Below are 22,328 nucleotides of genomic sequence, written 5' to 3'. Positions count from 1 at the left end.
ATCCTCACAACAATCGTACAAACAAGGTACTGTTATTATTCTCATTTTACTGATTAAAAACTAAGCCACAGAGATAGTATATAATTGTTCAAGGTTACACAACTAATAAGCAGTGAAGCTGGAATCCAAACCCAGGTGGTCTGACCCAGAGACTAGCTCATCACCACTACCCCAGGGGGCCCCCTGGGTAAAAAAAACAAGTCTTAACCAAATCTCTTTCCACTCAGCTCCAAACCCGTACACATGGCTGCCTCTGTATATCAACAGATCCAACACCAACCTCTTCCACCTGCTCCTCCTCAGGGACTGGCCATCGCAGTCAGAACCTCAACATACGCTGCCTCATTTGGTCCCTTGACCACCCTAGGAGTTAGCTACTATTGCTATCCCCGTTTTACAGATAGGAAAACTAAAACACAGAGAGGGTAAGTCTTTTTCCCCCAAAACACACAGCCAGGAAGTGGCACAGCCAGCATCCATCTCTGGACCACCATGCCACACTACCCCCCGCCTCCAGGACCTTGCACATGCTCCTCACTCCCCAGCCCTGGAGGCTGATGCTCCATGTTATGCTTTGCTAATGCCCACGCCACCTGCTGAGTCAGCTCACTGTTGACATCCAAGAAGTCCCCCTTGATGCCCTCCCCAGCCCCTTCATCACTAGACTGGGTTAGATGCCCCTCCTCTGTATTGTCACAGCACCACCATCACCACGCCACTGTGCTTATCCACTGCACTGAAAGGGCCCGTTAAGAACAGGTCGTGTTACTACTGTAACATGCCAGGCAAGAGTTGGCCAATGCCTGAACCAGAGCAGTGGGGGACAGGTAGGAAGGGGGAAGGAAATGATAGGGAGAAGAGAATCACAACAATTTTGGAACATGTATTAAAAGCCTCAAAAAACATGCATTCTTTGACTTAGTAATTCTACTTCTATGAAAGAAAAATGTTTAATCATATGGAAATAGTCTGTAATACATTAAGCAGATCATAGACATAAATGTAAGAGCTAAAACTATAAAACTCTTAGAAGAAAATGTAAGAGTAAATCTTTGTGACCTTGGATTAGGGAATGGTTTCTTAGACATGACTAAAAGTACAAGGAATAAAAGAAAAAATAGACTTCATCAGAATTGAAAACTTTTGAACATCAAAGGACACCATCAAAAAGTGAAGAAACCGTAGCGCAGTGATTAAGACTCCATCTGCCAATGCAGGGGACACAGGTTCGAGCCCTGGTACGGGAAGATCCCACGTGCCGTGGAGCAACTAAGCCCGCGCGCCACAATTACTAAGCCTGCTCTCTAGAGCCCGCGTGCCACAACTACTGAAGCCCACGCACCTAGAGCCCATGCTCCGCAACAAGAGAAGCCACCGCAATGAGAAGCCCGTGTACCTCAACGAAGAGTAGCCTCCGCTCACCACAACTAGAGAAAGCCCACGTGCAGCAACAAAGACCCAATGCAGCCAAAATAAATAAATAAATTTATTTTTTTTAAATGAAGAAACCCATGGAATGGGAGATAAGTTTTGCAAATCATATATCTGATAAGGGGTTTGTATCCAGGATACATAAAAAAACTCTCACAATTCAAAAATAAAAAGACAAATAACCCAACTTTAAAATGGGCAAAGGATTTGAAGACATTTCTCCAAATAAGGTGTACAAATGGCCAATAAGAACATGAAAAGGTGCTCAACATCACAGTCATTAGGGAAATGAAAATCAAAACCACGAGACAGCACATTATACCCACTAGGATGGCTATAATAAAAAGTCAGATAATACCAAGTGTTGATGAGGATATGGAGCATTCAGAACCCTCATACACTGCTGGTGAGAAAGCAAAAAAGGTGCATCTACTTTAGAAAGCAGTTTGGCAGTTCCTCAAAAAAAATTAAACATTGAGTTTCCATATGACCCAGCACTTCCACTCCTAGGTATATACCCAAGAGAACTGAAAACATATGCCCACACAAAAACCTGTACACGAATGTTCACTGCAGCATTATTCACGATAGCCAAAGAGTAGAAACAATCCAAATGCCTATCATCTGTAAATGGATGAATAAAATGTGGTATATCTATTCAATGGAATATTATTTGGTCATAAAAAGGAATGAAGCACTGCTACAACATGGATGAACCTTGAAAACATATGCTAAGTTAAAGAAGTCAAACACAAAGACCATATATTGCATGATTCCATTTATATGAAATGTCCAGAATAGGCAAATCCACACAGTAGAAAGTAGATTAGTGGCTGCCAGGAGCTGGAGGGAGGGGGAAATGGGGAGAGACTGCTAATGGTTCAGGGCTTCTTTTGGAGGTGATGAAAATGCTCTGAAATTAGACAGTGGTGACAGTTGCACAATTTTGTAAATACACTAAAAACCAATGAATTGCACATTTCAAAAGGGTGAATTTTATGGTACATGAATTGTATCTCAATAATGTTATTATTTTAAGAATTAACAGTAACACATTAAGCGAAAAAGCAAGCTGCAAAGAAGTACGTACAACAGAATACCTATATACATACATACACACATACCTACACATACTTATGTATAGAAAAAATACATCAAATATTAATAGCAATTATTTCTGGGATCAGAGGCAATTTCTTTTTCATGATTTTTTTTTTCTACTCACTTTCTAAAATCCCTATGTATCACTTTTGCAATGAGAGTTAAAATATTATTTTTTTAAAAAGGGTGGGGGGAGGTGTCCTGCAGAGTCAACAGCACTTGAGAAGTCAAAGAGATCACGGATACCCAGAAGCCCCTTGGCGAGGCAGAAGTATTCTTTTCAACCCTGGCACTTCTTGGGTACCCCACAAAACAATTTAATCCCATGGGCTCTCTGTCCTCTGGACTTTTCTCAACAAACAACACTGACACCAATAATACAAGAATTACAGATACATACTATATTGTACAACAGTTCAAGTCATAAAACTAAAGCATAAATTGGATTGTGTATATCCCAGGGGCATATGGGGAAGACAAAGGAAAGGGCTGACAAGATAAGAATCTGTGGAACAATATGTGCTTTTCTTCTGCAAGCCAGAACGAAAATACAAAGAACCTATGTTTTCTTCTTAAAATACAAGGAATAAAAGGATCCTCAATTTCCTCTACTCCCAAGAAATACTTTCTACAGTCTCACAGTTCCTATATTTAAACCAAATTACTTCATTTTAAATTTACTTTTTTTTTTTTTTTGGAGTAACAGCATAGGAGAGTAGCATGGTATCTAGGAGTGCATACTGTATAAAACCATACCTGGGTTCAAGTCTCTGGTTCTGCCACCAATAACTATGAAACAGACCTTGAGCTAGTTCTCTAAGCTTCAATTTCCTTATCTGTGAAATGGGGATAATAATACATAGGACTGAATAAGATAGAGACTACTGAGGGCTTAGCATGTTACCCTGGCACAAAGAAAGAGTTCAATGAATTGAAGTTATTATTACTTCATGAGGAATGCATGCTCACTGTAGAAAAAGCAGAAAATGAATATCTCATAAAATTGGAACCATACTGCTTTTGTAATCTGCTTTCTTCAATTTAGCAATATGTTGTGAACATCTCTCCCTGTCGGTTTATATATCTCTACACCATTCTTTTTAGTGGCTGCAGAGCAGCTATAGAATATTTCATAATTTATGGTGACCAAGCTCCCATTATTGGACATGATGTTGTTTCCAATCTTTTGCTGTTATAAAAATACTTTAATGGACACCTCTTTCTTCCTGCATGTCCTTAACTGTTTCCTAGAAATGGAACTGTATTCAGGCAGTACTTCCTGATGTCAACTGAAATCTGCATGCACAGGCTTTGGAGTGAGGCTCCCAAGTTGGAATCTGGGATAACTTGGGGCAAGATACTTCACCTCCCCTGAGCTTCTGTTCCTCATCTGTAAGACAGGATAACAGTACTCCCTACTTCACAAGGTGGTCGTGAGAAGTAATAAAATCATAAGAGGGGTTCCTGGCAGGCCTGGCATGTGAGCCAGGCATGGTCAACAATGTAAGTGCAACAGAAACCACAGAGACCTCAGGCAAAGGAGGCCAGCAAAGGGTCCTTCACGTCTGGAGCTCAGATCCAGGGCCTAGCACGGTGCCTGGTATAAAGCAGACAAATTAGGAAGGGTTTTTATTAATGTATGAAAGAAAACATACCGTGATTAAAAAAATAAACAAAACTCCACTGTTTAAAAAAGAAAAGCACCTACGGGGTCCCCACAGACAAGAAGAGGGTCTAGTCCCAACCCTTCGCCCAGGCCTTTGAGGCCTCTCTGGTATGACAGCTCCTGAGATTTTCTCTCTGGCTCCTGAAAGCACCCAGCGGCCTGCCGCCAGGGCCCTGCTCTCTCGGGCCACTCCCAGTCCCCCCAGTGCTCCTAGTTCTGCACTTCCTGCTGCTCCCCATCTACCTGTCAGCCCTCCCGCAGCTCCAGGTCCAGCTTGGGCCACTCTACTCCAGGAAGGCAGCTGACCCCTGGGGCCCACCATGGTTGTTTGGACTGTGGTCCACCCCAGACTGTTTCCCCAGTGCCAGGGAAAACTTCCTGGGGGTCAAGACAAGGTCTACATTTCTTCGACCCCAGCAGGCGCTCAGCAGAAGAGCAGACTGACAATTAAGCCTGGGCCTACAATAAACCTATCACTTCCCTTCTCTGTGACACCCCCCCTCCCCACCCAAGGCTTTCTTTGTACTCTAAGAGTGAGCCCCTTGTCCCAGCCTCATTAATTCTGTGAATCAATTATTTCTAAAAAATGTTTACTGAACATGAAAGCAACAGGGTGCCTTTAAGAAGTCCTGCTGGCCTGCCAGTGAGCCGCAGAGGGGCCCCAGGGCAGGGCTTGGCTGACCATTCTCTGGCTGGGAGGAGGGGCAGCACAGCCCTGGCCTGGGATGGCACAGCAACTTGGGCGGGGCCCAAGTGCTGCCAAACGACTCCCTTCAGCTCATTTGGCACTTCATCCTTGCCAGGCTCTGGCAACACTGAGCAAAACCCTCCAGCAACACGACAGGGATCCCTGCTGTGGGAGCCCTGAGAACAGAACCTTCCCCAAGGATATGAGATGAGAATACCCGACTCTCACTTAGGAGGGTGAGGGGTTCACTGGTCAAAGAGGAGTGGGTGGGATGGCGGGAAATGCTAGGTCAAGGGATCAGCTTCAGCAAAGGACCAGGCAGACGACACTCATTTGGCCCAGACAGCCACGGATACTTGCTGGTGGGAATCCCAGCAGAAGGACCCTGGGCTCTGAACAACCCCAGATCTGCAGCTGCCTTCCAGCTAACTGATGTGCCAGCAGAAGCTGCTCGCCTCTCTATCAACTCACAGCAGTGCTGGGCTCTGTGGCTCTGATGCTCAATTATGGGGGAAAAGCAATTCCAGAAACCAAATATGACTGTCCTACACACTTCTCCACCATTAAACAGTAATTGCAAAAGAGAGACAATCTCTGGACCCCCAAAGATTGTCTGTGAAGCCCTGTCAGCCTGGAGGGGAGCTCTCTGCAGACAGGAAGAAAACAGATTCAGGGGATCACAGTGCTGTCACTTCCTTCTGAGGGCCATACCGCCTTGAGGTCAGCTCTGGGCTATGCACTTTGAGAGGGAAAGGAATGAGAAACCAAAGCCAGAGCAGAGGAGCAATCAGAAGGAGGAGGCTATTAGAACCACACCAGAGGAGGAACAACTGAAGGCCCTGGAGGTATTTCTCTTGGAGAAGAGAGATGAGCTTGAAAAGAGAGGAAGAGAGACTACCTTGCTCTGTGTTGCACCCACCACGACCTCCTAGCCCTGCGGTTACCACGTCTTTGTGAAACCCCCTGCTTCTAAGCCCTCAGCCCTCCCCAGAACCACAGCTCCTTGAAGGAGTCTGTGTGTGAGTCACTTCTGAGGCACCAGCAACTAACCCATCGCCAGGACACAGCAAATGCTGAACTGAAAGCAGAAATGACAGGAAGGCCTATTGTGGCTCAAGAAAGGGAAGTGCTTTCTAACAATCCCAGTTGCCTCCAACAGGCCAGGATATTTGGGAGGAAGCATCCTGTCAGGGAAGGGTCTGGTGGCAACAGCATGCTCTCATGCCAGGAGAAGGATGCAGGACAAAGTGGCCCCCTGAGATTTCCTCCAATTCTAGGACCCAGCCCCCTGAAGCAGGGAGGGGAGCCACAAGGGGAGGAAATATACCAACGGAGCACCTGCTCCATGCCAGGCACACACATCCAGTCACTACCTTGTTAACCCTCACAACAGGGAATCTGAGGCTCAGAGAGGTTCAATAACTTGCCAAAGCCATAGAACAGCAGGAGGTAGAACTGAAATGCAAGCCAAGACCGCCAGGTTGCCCACGTGGGATGAAGGAGAACTTCTGCCCTCCTGGCCATGCAGAAGGCAGCCCCAGCTCTTTGCAGCTGAAGGTTCTCCAAGGGCAATATTACTAACTGGCTTTATCTCCCACTGATGCCAAAACTTTTCAAAAGCATTTTTACATCTATAAGCCTAAGAGCCCTCGGCCGACAGAGGGCTCTAGGGAAATACAGCTGGTCTGGAGCCATCTGTTCTGGGGGAGCCTAGGGGTTGCTCTCCCCTCCTAGACCCCACCCAAGGAACACAAGATGCAATGGGAGGGGTCTGGGAAGGCTCTCCTGAAAGAGGTAACATCTGAGCGAAGCCTTAAATAATGAACTAGGGAAGCGAGGGGGCAGTGTGGGGCAGCAGAGGGAAAGGGCATTCCAGACAGAAGAAATGGAGGGAGCACAGGCAGAGAAGCAAGAAGTGTGTGGAGAATCACAAGCAGTTTGGGGTTTGCTAGAACATAAAACTCAAGTTGAACAGTGGAAGGACACAGTGATCAAAGAGGTAAGCAGGGTCTGCTAAATTATACCATGCTAAGGAATCTGGATTTGATTCATCCTGAGGGCAATAAGGAGCCACTGAAGGGTTTTATGTAGAACAGTGATAAGATCAAAGCTCTGCACTGGGAAGATGGTTGTGGTAGCAACAGAAGAGGCTGAGCTGCAGCTGGAGGTGTGAAGACGATGTGGAGTAACGCAGGCAAGACATGCAGCTTAGGCTGGGGTGCATGTCAAGGCTCCTCTACCATGATTCCCAATCAGGGCCAAACTTTCCATTCTCTGGGCCCCCAATCTGACTCACACTGACAGGGATCCAGACCTGTTCTACAGGCTACTAATTTTGTGGAGCCTCCCACACATCTTTCTGTAATGATATGACTGTAGAGAGGAAAACAAAGCTAATCATTAAGCTCACTCTGTGCCAAGCATTATGCTGGGTCCTTTAGACAAATAATCTCAGTTGTGCAACCAACAACCCTAGGAGGGAGGTTACTATTGGTACCCCAGCTGTGCAGATGCGGAAACCGAAGTTCAGAGCTGGAAGCGTGCCAAAGGTCATCCAGCTACTAAAGGGAGGAGTCAGGATTTGAGCAGACTTCTATTTCATGGCACAGACGGCTCTGTAACCACTGCCAAGGAGAGTGCAGAGGAGGGAGGGATGAAGGCTCTGTGTCCTGGGCTTTTGCATGGACCCCGAGGAAGATAGTGGATGAAATATAATGGGTGGGACCCCTAACCACAACTGCCGAAGAAAGGCTAGCAGTGGGAAGCCCGACCCCAAACAAAGGAATCAGGAGGGCCTTCAGCTACCAGGAGAGAAGCGAAGGTACGGGCCTGGGAACTCCGACTAAAGAGACAGAAAGAAGGGCCACAACCTACGGGGTTAGGGATCCGGTAGACGCCGCGAAGGGGCGGGGCTCGGACACCAAGAGCACTCTGGGGGAGGGGCTTACTAGGGGGCGGGGCTCTCTGGACCCGACCAAGTCTGGGACCTGCGGTGAGGGGGACCCCCCCGTGAGGGAGTGGGCCGCGAGAGGACAGGGCCGCAAGAGGGGCGGGGCCACAGCTGCGCTTGAGACCCACAGACTCCTTAGGTCACCTCCCCACGACTGGACCCAACCCTCGTTCCATACCCTGGCTCCGGCAGGGCTGATCCGGGATCTCGATGGTGTAGTCCAGCTGGGCCGAGGCCATGATGAAGGCGCCAGCCTCAGCTCGGGCCTCCGGCCGGAACTCTCGCTCACGTTCCCGCACCTCACCCGGGGGCCTCCTGGGCACCGCCCAATCACCACCCACCTCCCTCGACGCTACCCAATCCCTGAGCCGCGCTCTGTGACCTCCCGCCTTAGCAACCACCGAGTCTCTCTCGGGGCCTCACGCAGCACCCTGCTAGCTCGGCCCTAGCAACCATGCCCCGCCCCGCTCTATCCCTGGCCCTCAGCCATTGGCTGACTCGCTTGATCTGGGTCAGGTATTGGCCAGCCAAGACGCCGGTCAGGAAGAGTCCCCACCCTCCTGTGTAGGTAAGAGGGTCTGCGGGAAAGTTGCTGTGTTCTGGGGTTGGGGAGGGTTTTCCTTCCTAAACGGTGTCTTATCGTACCGGGTGGACAGCAGTGCCCTTTGACTTACATCATCTAGCTATCTCTACTACCCTCTACCAGCCGCAGCTCCGAGGGCTGGAGGTAGAAAACCGTACAAAGCGACCACAGGAATGCGTGCCAGCCCATCCTCCACCCAGCTGGTCGAGGAATATTCTGACTGGTGAGATGGGGAGGATGCAAAGGAGGTGCTATTTTCTAGCGAATACTTTAGAGAATGCCCTGTTCGTACGGGACATAAAGGGGCTAGGGGGTACAGTTTTCTTAAATTTATCAACGCGCTTAAAAAATATTTACTGACCACCTACTCTAGTGAGGATTAAGTTTTTGGCTCTGACTTCCGTAAGTCTTAAAAGGAGAGGGAAAGAAATCATGCATGAGCCAACTGCAATACTGTGCAAGGGACAAGTACTACAAGAAGAGTAGGCCCTAAGGATTTTAGGAGCTCAGAATTAGAAAGGACATTTATGGCAGTGCTGATGGCTCTTGAGCTGGGTTTTGAAAGACTTGTGGAGACATGAGACGTTACAGGGCTCAAAGAGAGGAAGTGAGGGCTTCCCTGGTGGCGCAGTGGTTAAGAATCCGCCTGCTAATGCAGGGGACACGGGTTCGAGCCCTGGTCGGGGAAGATGCCACATGCCACAGAGCAACAAAGCCCATGAGCCACAACTACTGAGCCTGCACTCTAGAGCTTGTGAGCCACAACTACTGAAGCCCGCGTGCCTAGAGCCTGTGCTCCACAACAAGAGAAGCCACCCAATGAGAAGCCCACTCACTGCAACGAAGAGTAAACCCCGCTCGCCACAGCTAGAGAAAGCCCACGTGCAACAACAAAGGCCCAACGCAGGCAAAAATAAATAAATAAATATATAAAAGGAGAGGAAAGTGAGGGGTTGGTGCCAGGAATTATGAGCATTTCCTGGCCAGAGGAGAGACTAATGGGAGAGCAACCTTGGAGGAACAGGTAGGCCCAGATTCTGGAGGGTCTTTGATACCACGCTCAGCTCTGAACTTATGGGTAGATCTTACTGATGGAAAAAATTTCCAATGCAGTTTACACCAATGAGCACAAGAGCTTAGACTTTATCCTAAGGACAATGGGGAGGCTGCAGGGCTTTAAGTGGAAGAGTAACAATCAGATATGTGTTTTAGAAAGATCAATGAAGAGAATGGATTGGGGACTGGGAGAAGGAGGGAGACCAGTTTTGGAAGTTGTTTTAGTAATGGGGAAGGATTATGGTGGCCTGAAACATGGAGAGGTAACAGGATTGAAGAAAAGGGGATAGATTCCTTAGACACTTAGGAGTTTAAAAGAACTGGACTTGGTGACTGCTTGGACATGGGGTGAGTAGGAAAAATGAAGAATGACTTCTAAATTCCTGCCTTGGGCAAACAGAAAGGAGAGTTCTTAGGAGAGGGTCAGTTCTGGGCACGGTGAGTTTGAGGTTCCAGTGGGACATCCAAGTGGAGGTGTCCAAGAGGCAGCTGAGTATGCCCGACTGGAGTTTGCAAGATAAGTCTAAACTGGAAATTAAAATGTGCAGTCTGTTGTGCCTTATATGGCAGCCACATGAGTGGATTGATTTGTTGGGCTTGCCCAGGGAGTATGTGTAGAGTAAGAAGAGAAGAGGGCCTAGGACAGAGCCCTGAGAAGCACCTACATTTGAGGTTCTGCAAAAGTAATTGAGATGAAGTGTCCACAGTGGTTAATTAATCAGTAGTAGAACATGGTTTCCCAGAAACCAGGGGAGGAAAGTGTTGAAGGCTGATGACTAATCAAGTAAAATAAGGTCTAAAAAAAATCCACTGGCTTTAGAAACAAGGAAGTGGTTGTAAAGGCAGTTTCAGTGGCGTGGTGGGAGCTGAGGTCGAATTACAGTGAGTTGAGAAGTGGGTGGGAAGGTGAGGAAGTGAAGACTACACTTTTAAGAAGTTTGGCTCTTTAAGAGGCAAAAAGAGAGAAGAAAATAGCTGGAAGGAGAGGCAGGTTTTTATTCAGATGGGAGAAATGCTGTTGGCATGGATCCAGCAAAGAGAAAAAGATAATATTATAGGGAAAAAGATAACAGAGAGTGGCGCCCCCAGAAAAAGAATGAGGTAGGGCAACAGTCCCCACCCTTTTTGGCATCAGGGACCGGTTTGGTGGAAGACAATTTTTCCACGGATGGGGCAGAGCAGGGGATGGTTCAGGCGGTAACGCGAGCAGTGGGGAGTGATGGGAGCGGCAGATGAAGATTCGCTCCCTTTCCCGCCGCTCACCTCCTGCTGTGCGGCCCGGTTCCTAACAGGCCATGGACTGCTACCGGTCCGCGGCCTGGGGGTTGGGGACTCCTGAGTAGGGGATCCAAAACATTAGTGGAGAAGTTTACTTACAGGGACATTTGCACTGTGACAGAAAGGAGGCGTGTGAGATTAGTACATTAGTAGATTTGGTGGCAGGAACTTGAGAGAATTCTTGTATGGTGGTTCCTACTTTTTCTGTGGAATAGGGACATGGTATCAGCCAGGGAGAAAGGGATTGGAGATGATTTACAAGATTTGAGACCAGCAGAGAAGGTTTGAAATAGCTGCAGTGGAGAATGGGAGCAAGATGACCGAGGTAGCATACAGCTTTCCGGGCAGTTAGAGCCCTATTGAGGTTGGTGACCATTATTTTGTAGCAGCAGCAGTCTGCATGGTTGTGTGCTATGTACTTTTCCCCCAACAATATTCAGCCATCTACTGGTGGCTGCAGAGAGGTGAATTGAGTTGATCCAGGTTTGAATTTTATCAGATGGATGAAATGGAAGGACAAAGGACAAGGAAGTTGAGGATCCTGGCAAAAGAGTGATTGAGATGGTGGATCTTAGACCTAAACTGCATAAGAGAGAGTAAAAGTGTTATGGGCTGGAGGTCCCAATGAAGTCAGAGAACCCATATCTTGGAAACAGTTGAATGAGAGAGTTATGATGAGAAAGTGGAGTAATGACGTTTGAGTAGTTTCAAGTGATGACAGGGTCCAGGGTATGGCCATGGTAGCAGGTGGCCAAAGTGGAATACAGAAGACAGCCAAGATGTTGACATGGCCATTGAAGTCCCCCCAGATGATGGCAGGACCTGAGGAAGGAAAAGGGAAGAGGATGCTTGTGAGCCAGGTACCAGTAAAACAGGTTGTTCTGGAGTCTGTAGATGACAGCAAGAGGAGGGGCAAAGGTCAATACAGCTGAATGGCATGACCCTAAAGTAGCAAGGGTTTTTACAAAGAGCAGGTAGAATAGGAACTGAATTGGACTTTGGTGGGGAGACCTTAGCCCCTCTCCCAGTCCTGAGATCCCTTGGGTTTAAGAGTATAAGCAGCTTCCTCCAGGGTCGGCTATGCAGAAGTGGCACCCTGAGGAAGAGCCAGCTTCCGGGGCAGGCTGGAGGTGGGCAGAGCGAGTGTGGAGCCGCTAAGTGTGGAGGAGACTTTGCTGATCAGAAACAAAAGTTTTCCAGGGAAGAGTGAGAAGGTTGGGAAGGGAAGGAAGGACAGGAAATCAGGTCAAGGAAGATGAAGCATAGAGCAATGAAGAGGTGAGGAGAACGTGGGCAGAGAGACTCTGGTTGACCTAGAGAGTTACATTTTGTGGGGAGGGCATGAAGCCAGGCCTGTGGCGTGGAGCTGGGGGCAGAAGTGAGTCTGAGGAGAGGAAAAGGGGGTCCATGGGTAGAGAATGAGGGTAGGTCTGGGAAGCTGGTGATGGCAGTAGGTTTTGCAGGAAGGAGATGGGGAAAATGGTCTATGGAAACAGGATGGAGGGAATGGTGGCTGGCTGTGGGGAAGAGATGGGGCAGATGGAGTCTGTGAAGAGGGTATGAATGGGGAGCAGAAGGAAGGGCGTCTATGAGAAGAAAGTGACAAATTGTGTTGCATTTGGCCCTGAGGTGGAAGTAAAGGCCAGAGCACCCTCTTTGGCTGGGCCTGAAGTTGAAAGGAGAATGTCTCTGTCTCTGTCTCTATCTCTTCTCCCTCTCTCTCTGAATAAGGAGCTGACAGTGAAGAGTCGGGTTGGGAGAAGGCCTCTGTCCCATTGTGCAGGTGGAACCCACAGGAACAGGAGACAGTGACTGCCTTATCTCCGAGGCCATGTGGGGACAAGGAGCCAGGCTGGCAGCCCATGCCCTGGAGGCTTCTTGCTTTTAGAAATGTGTCTTTTGATTTAGGAGGAAAAAAGCCCTCTGAGAAATTTTATTTAGAAATGAAACTTAGTGACCTTTTGATTTTTTTTTTTTTTGTGGTACGCGGACCTCTCACTGTTGTGGCCTCTCCCGTTGCGGAGCACAGCCTCCGGACGCACAGGCTCAGCGGCCATGGCTCACAGGCCCAGCCACTCCGCGGCATGTGGGATCTTCCCGGACCGGGGCACGAACCCGTGTCCCCTGCATTGGCAGGCAGACTCTTAACCACTGCACCACCAGGGAAGCCCTGATTTTTAATACCTCTTCTCACTTGTTGCTAAGGACCTTTGACTTAGTACAAGAGCCGAGGGTTTTGAGATTTCTGTGATTTTCGTTTCCTGGCACGAAGAAGAACCGTTTGGCTGCTATAGAAATGATTTATGGATGAGTCCAGATTTATTAATCACCTCTGAAGATGGAGAGGAAATTAAAAACAAAGAGTCCACTCTGGGCTGAAGACAAAGTAGGTTTGTCATCCTTGCAGAAGACCTTGCCAAGGTTAGAAGGCCACAAACAAACCAATTTGGACCGAGGTTCCTAATCCAGATTTTAATTTCATGTGCTTTGATTTTTTCAGACCATTTTCTCTCCAAGGTAAAATAATGACCATTTTAATTGGCTGCCACTTACAGAGAGTTTCCAATAAGCATGATGGCATACGTATATTTTTCTCTGGCATTCTGGGTGTGCTCTGGTTCTTATGATCAAGCTGGTGAAACTGACTTTTACTGCGCGCTGCATGCCGTGATCAGCTGACTATAAATTAAATCCTCTTTTCCAAAAGCCATTATCCATTAGTGCTAATTTGTTTGCTTCTCATTTCCACTGATCATTAGAGTCTCTGGTTGTGAGCACCAAATTGGAAATGATTTCTTTGACATTTTAAAAAATTTTCTTGAATGCCATTTGGCTGCAGCTAAAGAACATTATGGTTTGCAGAGGAACAGTTCACTCCAATTACAATTTAACTGACCGTTCATGGCACTGAATCCCTGTCCTTAGTGTCCAAAGATGACACCGCTGCTGACATTGCTATTTCCTGTCAGCTGTAAAATGCCTCATAGACTATGCACTGGCCTTCTTGGATGGAGATTCTGCCACTCTGCGCATGGCAGCTTTGGGAAGTTGGTAGTTTTATGGACCTACATATCATGAACATTCAGATATAACCATCTAAACGGGAGCTGGCTGATTTCTTTACTCATTCACCAGCGAGCATTTATTAAACATCTGTTTTGTGCCAGGCATTAGGCAGGCCCTGGGGACGTAGAGACAGGGAGGACCAACCCCTGCCCTTGAGGAACTCACACTCTAGTGGGAGGGACGGTGAAGTTTTACAGCATAGCAGGAGAAGAGGTGGCATAAGTGGGACCACAGACCTGAGAACCCCTAGCTGTCTTGGGGGATTGGCCAAAGGGCAAAAAGGAGGCTGGCCATTCCTGATGGCAGAGCAGGGTTGAGATACAAGTGGGCCCTGGAAGGGCCTGGGGAGTTGAGAAGTTGGTGTTAGCTGCAACGTGGAAGTCACTGCAGATGAGGCTAGGCTGGGGTCAAGTTTTGAAGGATCTTGTATGCCACATTGAGCTCAGACTTTATCCTCTAGGCCAGAAGGAGAAAGTTGGGGGTGAAGAAGGGAGGAAGTGTAGAAGCATGAGGGAAAGGCTTTGTTTATGTATTTGTTGGGGTTGACAGAGATCGAGCAAGTTTAAGAGGAGTCAGAGGAGATGGAGAGATTGAAGATAGAGGGGCAGAATCTAGCACACACGAAAAGGCTGCATACCCATGTGGTAAGGTTAAGAATAGAGGGAGAGGACTTCCCTGGTGGCGCAGTGGTTAAGAATACGCCTGCCAATGCAGGGGACACAGGTTCAAGCCCTGGTCCAGGAAGATCCCACATGCCGCAGAGCAACTAAGCCCATGCGCCACAACTACTGAGCCTGTGCTCTGGAGCCCGTGAGCCACAACTGCTGAAGCCTGCATGCCACAACTACTGAAGCCCCCATGCCTAGAGCCAGTGCTCCGCAACAAGATAAGCCACAGCAATGAGAAGCCCGCACACAGCAACGAAGACCCAACATAGCTAAAAAAAAAAAAGAATAGAGGGAGAAGGAGTTCCCTGGTGGCCTAGTGGTTAGGATTCCAGGCTTTCACTGCCGTGGCCCGGGTTCAATCCCTGGTCAGGGAACTGAGATCCCGCAAACCACGTGGCACAGCCCCCACCAGAAAAATGGAGGGAGAGAAGGGAGTTGCTCCTGATGGGCCCTGTTTTCTCTGTGAAGTAGGAAGCAAGGTTATCTGGGCGTCCTCCCTGATTCCTCCCCCTTTCATCCTCCACAGTCAGACAGTCACCAGGTCCTGTCGCTCCTGCCTATGTGGCGTTTCTGCTTCTCTCCAACCCTAGTGTCATCAGCATCTTTTGCCGAGATTATGGGAGCAGCTTCCTAACTGGTGCCCTGCCTCCAGTCTTGCGCCTTTCGGATCACCTTTCTACACTACAGTCAAGATGCTATTCCTTAAACAAAGTCTTTTCTTGTCACTCTTGACTTAAAGCCCTTGACCTAAAATCCTCACGTTGCCCTCAGGGTAAAGTGCTGACCCTGCAGCAGAGTATTAAGGGCCCCTTGTTCTCTGGCCTCCACCCATTTTCCCAGCCTCGTCTCTTGCCGCTTCCCTCCTCATACTGTGCTCCAGCCACTCTGAACAATCTCAGCAATGAAAATAAGAACTAAGCTTTATTGAGGGTTTCCTATATGTTAGGCAGTTTGTTGACCCTTACGAGGGTCATAATACCTCATAATACCTTATGAGGTATTATTATCCCCTCTTCTCAGGTAAGAGAACTGAAGCCTGGAGAGGTTAAGTAATTTGCATAAGGTCACACAGCCGGGAGGTGGAAGATCATCCAGCTCCAGTGTCTGTGTTCCTAACCGCTACGCCACACTGCCTTCCACTCGCAATTCTTTACATATACCTTACATTCGCGCGCTTCTGAGCCTCCGCGTATTTTATTCCCTCTACCTGGAGTACAGCTTCCTCACCTCTTCATCTGGCTAGCTGCAGATGCCTTTCAGCCTGGATGGCATCTCCTCTGGAAATTTTCCATAGCAGCCCGTACCCCAACTAAGGCTGGGTTAGGTGTCCCTCGCTCACATTCCCAAAGTATCCTGTGCTTGCCCCATCCTAGCGCTTACCACACTATTGGACTTAAAATGGTTTATTTACAGGGCTCTATGCCACCCCCAAACTGCATACCCCTTGAGGGAAGGAACTCTGTTTCGTTCTCACAATTATCCCTAGAGGCCTAACCCAAGGATGGGACACACTTGTCTCTCAGTATTTGTTGACTTTCACGTTGAATGGAATTGCTGATAGTAAGGTTGGCAGTGGGGCAGAGGGACTCCTAGTCACGTCTGAGACAATTTACGTACAATGTGACAGGCACTGGAAACTGAAAGATGGGATGGCAGGAGGCAGCAGCCAGAGATGCAGGCTGTCAAAGAGAAGATGTCAGGGTGGAGAGGCAGCAGGGAAGAAAGCCTTTTGAGCAGGAGGGATGGTCAGTGATTTTAGTTGTTGCAGCAACAGAACAAGTAAACAAAGGACTAAGATGTCCTCATTGACCTGGACAATTAGGAGGTTATCAGAGACATGGCTGAATGTGCAAGCAAGTGAAGGGGGAGTGCAGAGAAGCAGAATTGCAGTGGGTTGAGGAGAGACTGGTCCGTGGAGGATCAGAAAAGAGTGTGTAGACTGTTTTTAAGAAGCTTTTCTGCGAAGGGCAAAAACCAGAGAGGTGACTGCAGGGGGACAAGAGGGTGAGGTAAGTGGTTTTTGTTTTCATTTTTGCTTATTTTTGTTTTAGGATAGGCAAGAATTAAGTAAGTTAACAAGAAAAAATGCCTAATTAAAGAGAGCAGTTGAGGATCCAGGGGAAGAGGGAGTAGTGGATGGAGTGAGGGCTCTAAGGAGGCAGGATGGGTGGGTGTAGAGCTCTGGTAAAGGAGTAAAGAAGGAAAAGAGAAGGATGGGTATGGATACCATAACATGAGAAGAATGAAGAGATTGTGAGGACGTTTTTGCCTAATGGCCTACAACTTTTTTGTGAAGCCCAAGCATAGATCTCCTGAGAACAGATGGAAGAGGTGGGAGGGTAAGGAGCTCGGAATTGTAGACTTCCCAGGCTATTCACAAAGTTTAGGCTATGGACCATGAGTGTGGATGCTGGATTGGATGGAGGTCACCAGAGTCCAGATTTTGTGCCTCTCCTACAAGCCCCAGCAGACCCTGGGATTTACCCCCATGAGAGCACTTTACACTTTTCAGTAAAATCATCTGGTTCCCTTTCTCTCTACCCCACCAGTTTGTAAGCACCTTTTTTTTTTTTTAACATCTTTATTGGAGTATAATTCCTTTACAATGGTGTGTTAGTTTCTGCTTTATAACAAAGTGAATCAACTATACATATACATATGTCCCCATACCTCCTCCCTCTTGCGTCTCCCTCCCACCCTCCCTATCCCACCCCTCTAGGTGGTCACAAAGCACCGAGCTGATCTCCCTGTGCTATGTGGCTGCTTCCCACTAGCTATCTATTTTACATTTGGTAGTGTATATATGTCCATGCCACTCTCTCACTTTGTCCCTGCTTACCCTTCCCCCTCCCCATGTCCACAAGTCCATTCTCTACATCTGCGTCTTTATTCCTGTCCTGCCCCTAGGTTGTTCAGAACCTTTTTTTTTAGATTACATACATATATATGTGTTAGCATACAGTATTTGTTTTTCTCTTTCTGACTTACTTCACTCTGTGTGACAGTCTCTAGGTCCATCCACCTCACTACAAATAACTCGTTTCTTTTTACAGCTGAGTATATATGTGCCACATCTTCTTTATCCTGTCGTCTGTTGATGGACACTTAGGTTGCTTCCATGTCCTGGCTATTGTAAATAGAGCTGCAATGAACATTGTGGTACATGACTCTTTTTGAATTACGGTTTTCTCAGGGTTGTAAGCACCTTGAGGGCAAAAAATATATTTGTTATGTTAACCAATGCCAGTTCCAGTGCTTGGCTAGGAGTGGCACCCAGGACGTCTGTTTAATTAATTACTGTGTGAGATTAAGGAAATTAAAATGCCCATTATGAGCACAGTGTGTTGGATGTCAATTTAAATAACACTTGTTGAATATCCATGATGTGCCAGGGACGATGCTAGCCAAAATTACGAAGATGGAACAGGTTGATGCTGAAATTGCCTAGCAGCTCATGGGTAAACAGGAGGACTTGGGTGCAAGTGGATATGGCAAGTAAATCAGCACTGGGGCAAGGGAGATGGGGAAGGACAGGACGCCTGACCTCAGAGGAAAAGAAATGATTGAGAAACAGTATGAGGACTTTATTATTTTTTATGAATTTATTTATTTTTGGCTGTGTTGAGTCTTTGTTGCTGTGCACGGGCTTTCTCTAGTTGCGGTGAGCAGAGGCTACTCTTCGTTGAGGTGCACGGGCTTCTCATTGAGGTGGCTTCTCTTGTTGCGGAGCACGGGCTCTAGGCGCGCGGGCTTCAGTAGTTGTGGCTCGAGGGCTCTAGAGCGCAGGCTCAGTAGTTGTGGCACACGGGCTTAGTTGCTCCGTGGCATGTGGGATCTTCCTGGACCTGGGCTCGAATCCATGTCCCCGGCATTGGCAGGCGGATTCTTAACCACTGCGCCACCAGGGAAGTCCCAGCAGTATGAGAACTTTAGAGAATGGTGTGTGAAGCATGGGGAAGCTGGCAGCCTCCCCTTAGTTCCTACTGGAAGCAGTGACATGGGGGGCGGGGTAGGGGGAACAGACTCATATTTAAGGTGCAGCAAAACTTAGATGGAAGACGTTCTTCGGCCTGAATGAAGAGGGGTAATGGGGAGCAACAGGAGAGTTTTAAGCAGGGAAATATGCCCGATTTGCATTTTTTAAAGAATCTCACATCACTACCTGGAGAATATAGCCAATATTTTGTAATAACTGTAAATGGAGTGTATCCTTTAAAAATTGTATAGAAAATAAAGCGCATTTTATTTTAATGATATAAAAAGAAGACTGTCACATCACTGTGGAGATTAGGTTGGGGTAAACCCGAAGATCAGTTAGGAGGCTGTTGCAGCGATCCACGTGAGGAATGGGGGTAAACTACAACAGTGGCAGTGGAGATGAAGCTAAATAGACTGATCTGAGAGAGATTTAGGTGGTATAATTGGCAGAACCTGGCAGCAGATTGGATGAGGAGGGCAAGGGAGAGGAATACGTCAGCATAGCTCTTGAGTGACTAGGAGAGTGGTAACAGTCACTGAAATAGGAGCAACATAGGGAAAGGAGCAGGGGTGAGGGCCTGATGAATTCAGTTTGGGACTTATGGATTTGAAGAGTGTGTGAAACCTACCAAGGAAGATGTCTGTGGTCATTTAATCATATTCTCAGCCTGGGAGGAAGGCCCAGGCTGGAAATATGGATTTGGGAGTCATAAAGCCTACGAATGTAACATGAACTCTTGAAATTGGTAGGTTTCTCCCTTTTTCCCAGTTTTCTTTCTTTAATTCTTTTAAAAACTGTACTTATTAGGTTTTAGGGTGTTGTTTTTTCAATCATCATCAAATCTTATTTTGAAGAAAAGTTGAGATTAAAATAAATATGTGGCTGTAGTCTCTTGATTAAACATGGCTGCCCCCCTGTATTTCCCCCTACCTCGCAAAACCTTGCTGACTTAACACTAAAGAAATATAAAAGGTATTAAGTTACAAAAGCTCAGAGAAGGAAGCAACAGCAGTTGAAAGTCAACAGATATATGGAAGTAGAAGGCAGGTGGGGGAGTGTTACCTGGCTTGAAACATCCTAAGAAGTTCCAAACCAGCTGCCAACCAGGGGAGATTACCAACAAGAAGCAAATCAGTTCACCCAGCTTAATCTCCAAGACGCTTAATGCCTTGGAAGCATGAGTTACTCCAGAAGGTCAGCAATGAGGTACAGGGCTAAACATGGGGGCTTGGCTGGAGCCTGTGTGCAGAGCACTGGCCCCAGAGCTCCGCTCTCAAAAGCCAAACGACTACTCTAAACTCTCTTGCTGCATAAGGAGGAACTCTGGAGGCCTCCATACTCAGGGACTTCAGGCAGGGTTTGAAGGGCAGGGATGAGATACAGGGTGGAAAACTGAGGGATGGAGGGAAGATTTACACACTACATGGTGGCAGCCCTAGTCCCTCCCCCACCCCACCCCCAGGATGCCAGCAGCCAGGCGCTTAGCACCCCTACCCTCTCATCCTCCCTGGGAAAGTAGAAAACTCTTCTCCAGAGGCCCTGAGAACCCCAGGTGGGGAAAAAAGAAAAACAAAAACAAAAACCCTCCACTGACTGACATTTGTGAGTTTCTCAATGAAAAGTCTAGTTGTTGCCTGTTAAAGAAATTTTCAAAAACTGAAGGACACAGGATGGAAGGCTTAGTATAATAACTGAAAAAGACCTGCACCAAGGCATATCATCATACAATTTCAGAAAAGGTTTTCAAAGCATCAAGAGTGAAAAAACAAGCCACAGACAAAGGCACAGAAATCAGAATGATGTCAAATTTCTCAAAAGCAACCCTGGGATGCTCAATCGAGGGAAGCTTGTTCTAACGTGGAATTACACACCCAACCAATCTGACATGAGGTCAGAATACTTTCAGATTTTCAAAGACACAGAAAAAAATTCATTTCTTAGGAAGCTACTGGAGAATGTGATTCAACAAAATGAGAGAGTAAACCAAAGAGGACGAGGTGGATCCAGGAAATAGGGCAATAGCGAAGACAGGCAAAAGGAAATCCCAGGACAACATTTGTACGCCAAGCTTAGCAAGCAGCCAGTCCAAACTGGAGCAGAAAGGCAGAGGTCCTTGGGACAGAGTTCTCCAGGGAGAAGATGGGACTGTTCAGTTAGGGGTTGAACATTCAGAAAGATCATTGCTATGTGTTTGGAATATTTGGAAGAAAACAGCTCTAGTACTTAGAAAATTAAACAATTGAAAAAAGAAACAATTATTAACTCCAGGTAAAACCAACTTGTAAGAGAAGGAAAACGTAATAGTAGTTTACAGCTTGAATGAGCAGTGTTTCTTTACTTGGTCAATAATGTAAACACTAACTATTGATTTAACTATAAATTGTGGAAAACTATATTGTGAGAATGAGGGGAGAAAAATGGGGGTTAGAGGGTGCAAGAGAGCTAATTCCTCAGAATTAGAAATAAATAGTGCCTAAAATTGACGAACCAAATAATAGTAATGTATTAGTTTGCTAGGGCTGCCGTGACAAAGTGGCACAGACCAGATGGCTTAAACAACAGAAATTTATTATCTCACAGTTCTGTACCTCTGATAAAGGTGTCCAAGATCAAGGTGTCACAGGATTGGTTTCTTCTGAGGCCTCTCTCCTTTGCTTGCAGATGGCCACCTTCTGGTGTCTTCAGATGGCCTTCCCTCTTTATGTGTCTGTGTCCTAATCTCCACTTATAAGGATACCAGTTATGTTGGATTAGGGCCCACCCCGATGACTTCATTTTAACTTAATTACCTCTTTAAAGACCCTATCTCTAAATAGAGTCACATTCTGAGGCACTGGGGATTAGGGCTTGAACATATGGATTTGTTGAATTCAGCCCATAGCAAGTAGTATAAACTCATTATTTGGACAAATAGAAGTAACACCAGAAGAAATAGCCAAAGGAGTTGAAAGTGGTTGCCTCTGGAGTGCGACTGGAGGATAGAAAAGGGGGAGGCAGGTACTATTACTCTTTTACTTTGTCAGGTGGGCAGTGGGGCCTTGAACCCAGTCTGACTCTAAATCTCATGTTCTTCCCCACTGCTACGAGATTTGGAGCTCCTCCAGGCCAGGGCAGTGCAGTGCGCCTCTTCACACCTCCCTCAGCACCTTGCACAGTGCTTTACTACGTATGTGCGACTTACAGCTGTATCATTATGACTTTAAAGCTGCCATTTGTCAGTTTTCTTTTCCTGTTTAAAAAAAAAAAGCTGATGGGGAAGACAGATCCAAGGAAACCTCGAGGGGCCATAATATGGAGCATCCAGCTGAAAGTTTCCCACCCTTGGTGTTCTAGAATCGTTGGGTGCATCTCTGATAGCACTTTGAGTTTTGATCCTAGAAACGGTCCATCCACGGCAGGGGAGGGGCATAGGCTGCTTTCCTGCTGTTGGTGGTGTATCAACCCCTCCTTCCTGGGGTCTAGAACAGCCACTCATCCCCATTTTCTTGAGTCCAGTTTGGCTGTTAAAGGTGGCCATGGCCTCTGTAAGTTATTCTCAGACTTAGGGCTGTAATGTCATTCACAATGATTGATGCCTGATCCCATGAGGGGTTTTGGTCATTTTTGCATTTCGGTTGATCCACAGTTATTCACCTGGCTGTTAAGGCTGACAGGACATTGTAGCTGGCTCCATCCCTGAGGCTACGTGGACGCCCTTCCTGGGAGCACATACCCGGTGTCCTCCGGGGAGCAGTGGAGGTTGGTGTGTATGTCTGTCTGTCTTAGCATGCCTCAATTGCTTCCTGATAAAATTCTGAGAGTTGGGCCCCATCAATATCTCAAATACATGTGAGGAAACGTTAACTTAGAATCAGTTTTAAGA

General features: G+C 47.1%; 2 protein-coding genes across 6 annotated transcripts in view; one reads left to right on the top strand and one right to left on the bottom strand.

Annotated features, from left to right (window-relative positions):
* TMEM53 (transmembrane protein 53) overlaps window positions 1-8,291 on the bottom strand; it is a 34,630-nt gene extending 26,339 nt beyond the window's left edge. For 2 of the 5 annotated variants that reach the window (XR_003794304.1, XR_003794305.1), the window contains exon 1: window positions 8,015-8,070. Coding sequence is in view for 1 of the 5 variants with exons in the window: in XM_029227362.1 (XP_029083195.1) it covers window positions 8,015-8,075 (61 nt within the window). In the remaining 4 variants the exon portion in view is untranslated. Of the gene's footprint in view, window positions 1-8,014 lie in introns of all 5 variants that reach the window. The other 3 variants (XM_029227363.1, XM_029227364.1, XM_029227362.1) reach the window with 2 other exon arrangements.
* Window positions 8,292-22,184: 13,893 nt separating this feature from the next.
* ARMH1 (armadillo like helical domain containing 1) overlaps window positions 22,185-22,328 on the top strand; it is a 107,361-nt gene continuing 107,217 nt past the window's right edge. Inside the window, exon 1 of the mRNA XM_029229167.1 lies at window positions 22,185-22,204. The gene's annotated coding sequence lies outside the window, so the exon portion shown is untranslated. The remainder of the gene's footprint in view (window positions 22,205-22,328) is intronic.

The sequence above is a fragment of the Monodon monoceros genome, unplaced genomic scaffold (genome assembly GCF_005190385.1).
Source record: "Monodon monoceros isolate NGI ecotype Baffin Bay Population unplaced genomic scaffold, NGI_Narwhal_1 Super_Scaffold_18, whole genome shotgun sequence".
NCBI lineage: Eukaryota > Metazoa > Chordata > Mammalia > Artiodactyla > Monodontidae > Monodon > Monodon monoceros.
Note: the sequence above shows the minus strand (reverse complement) of the source record. Positions and strands in the feature narration are given on the sequence as shown.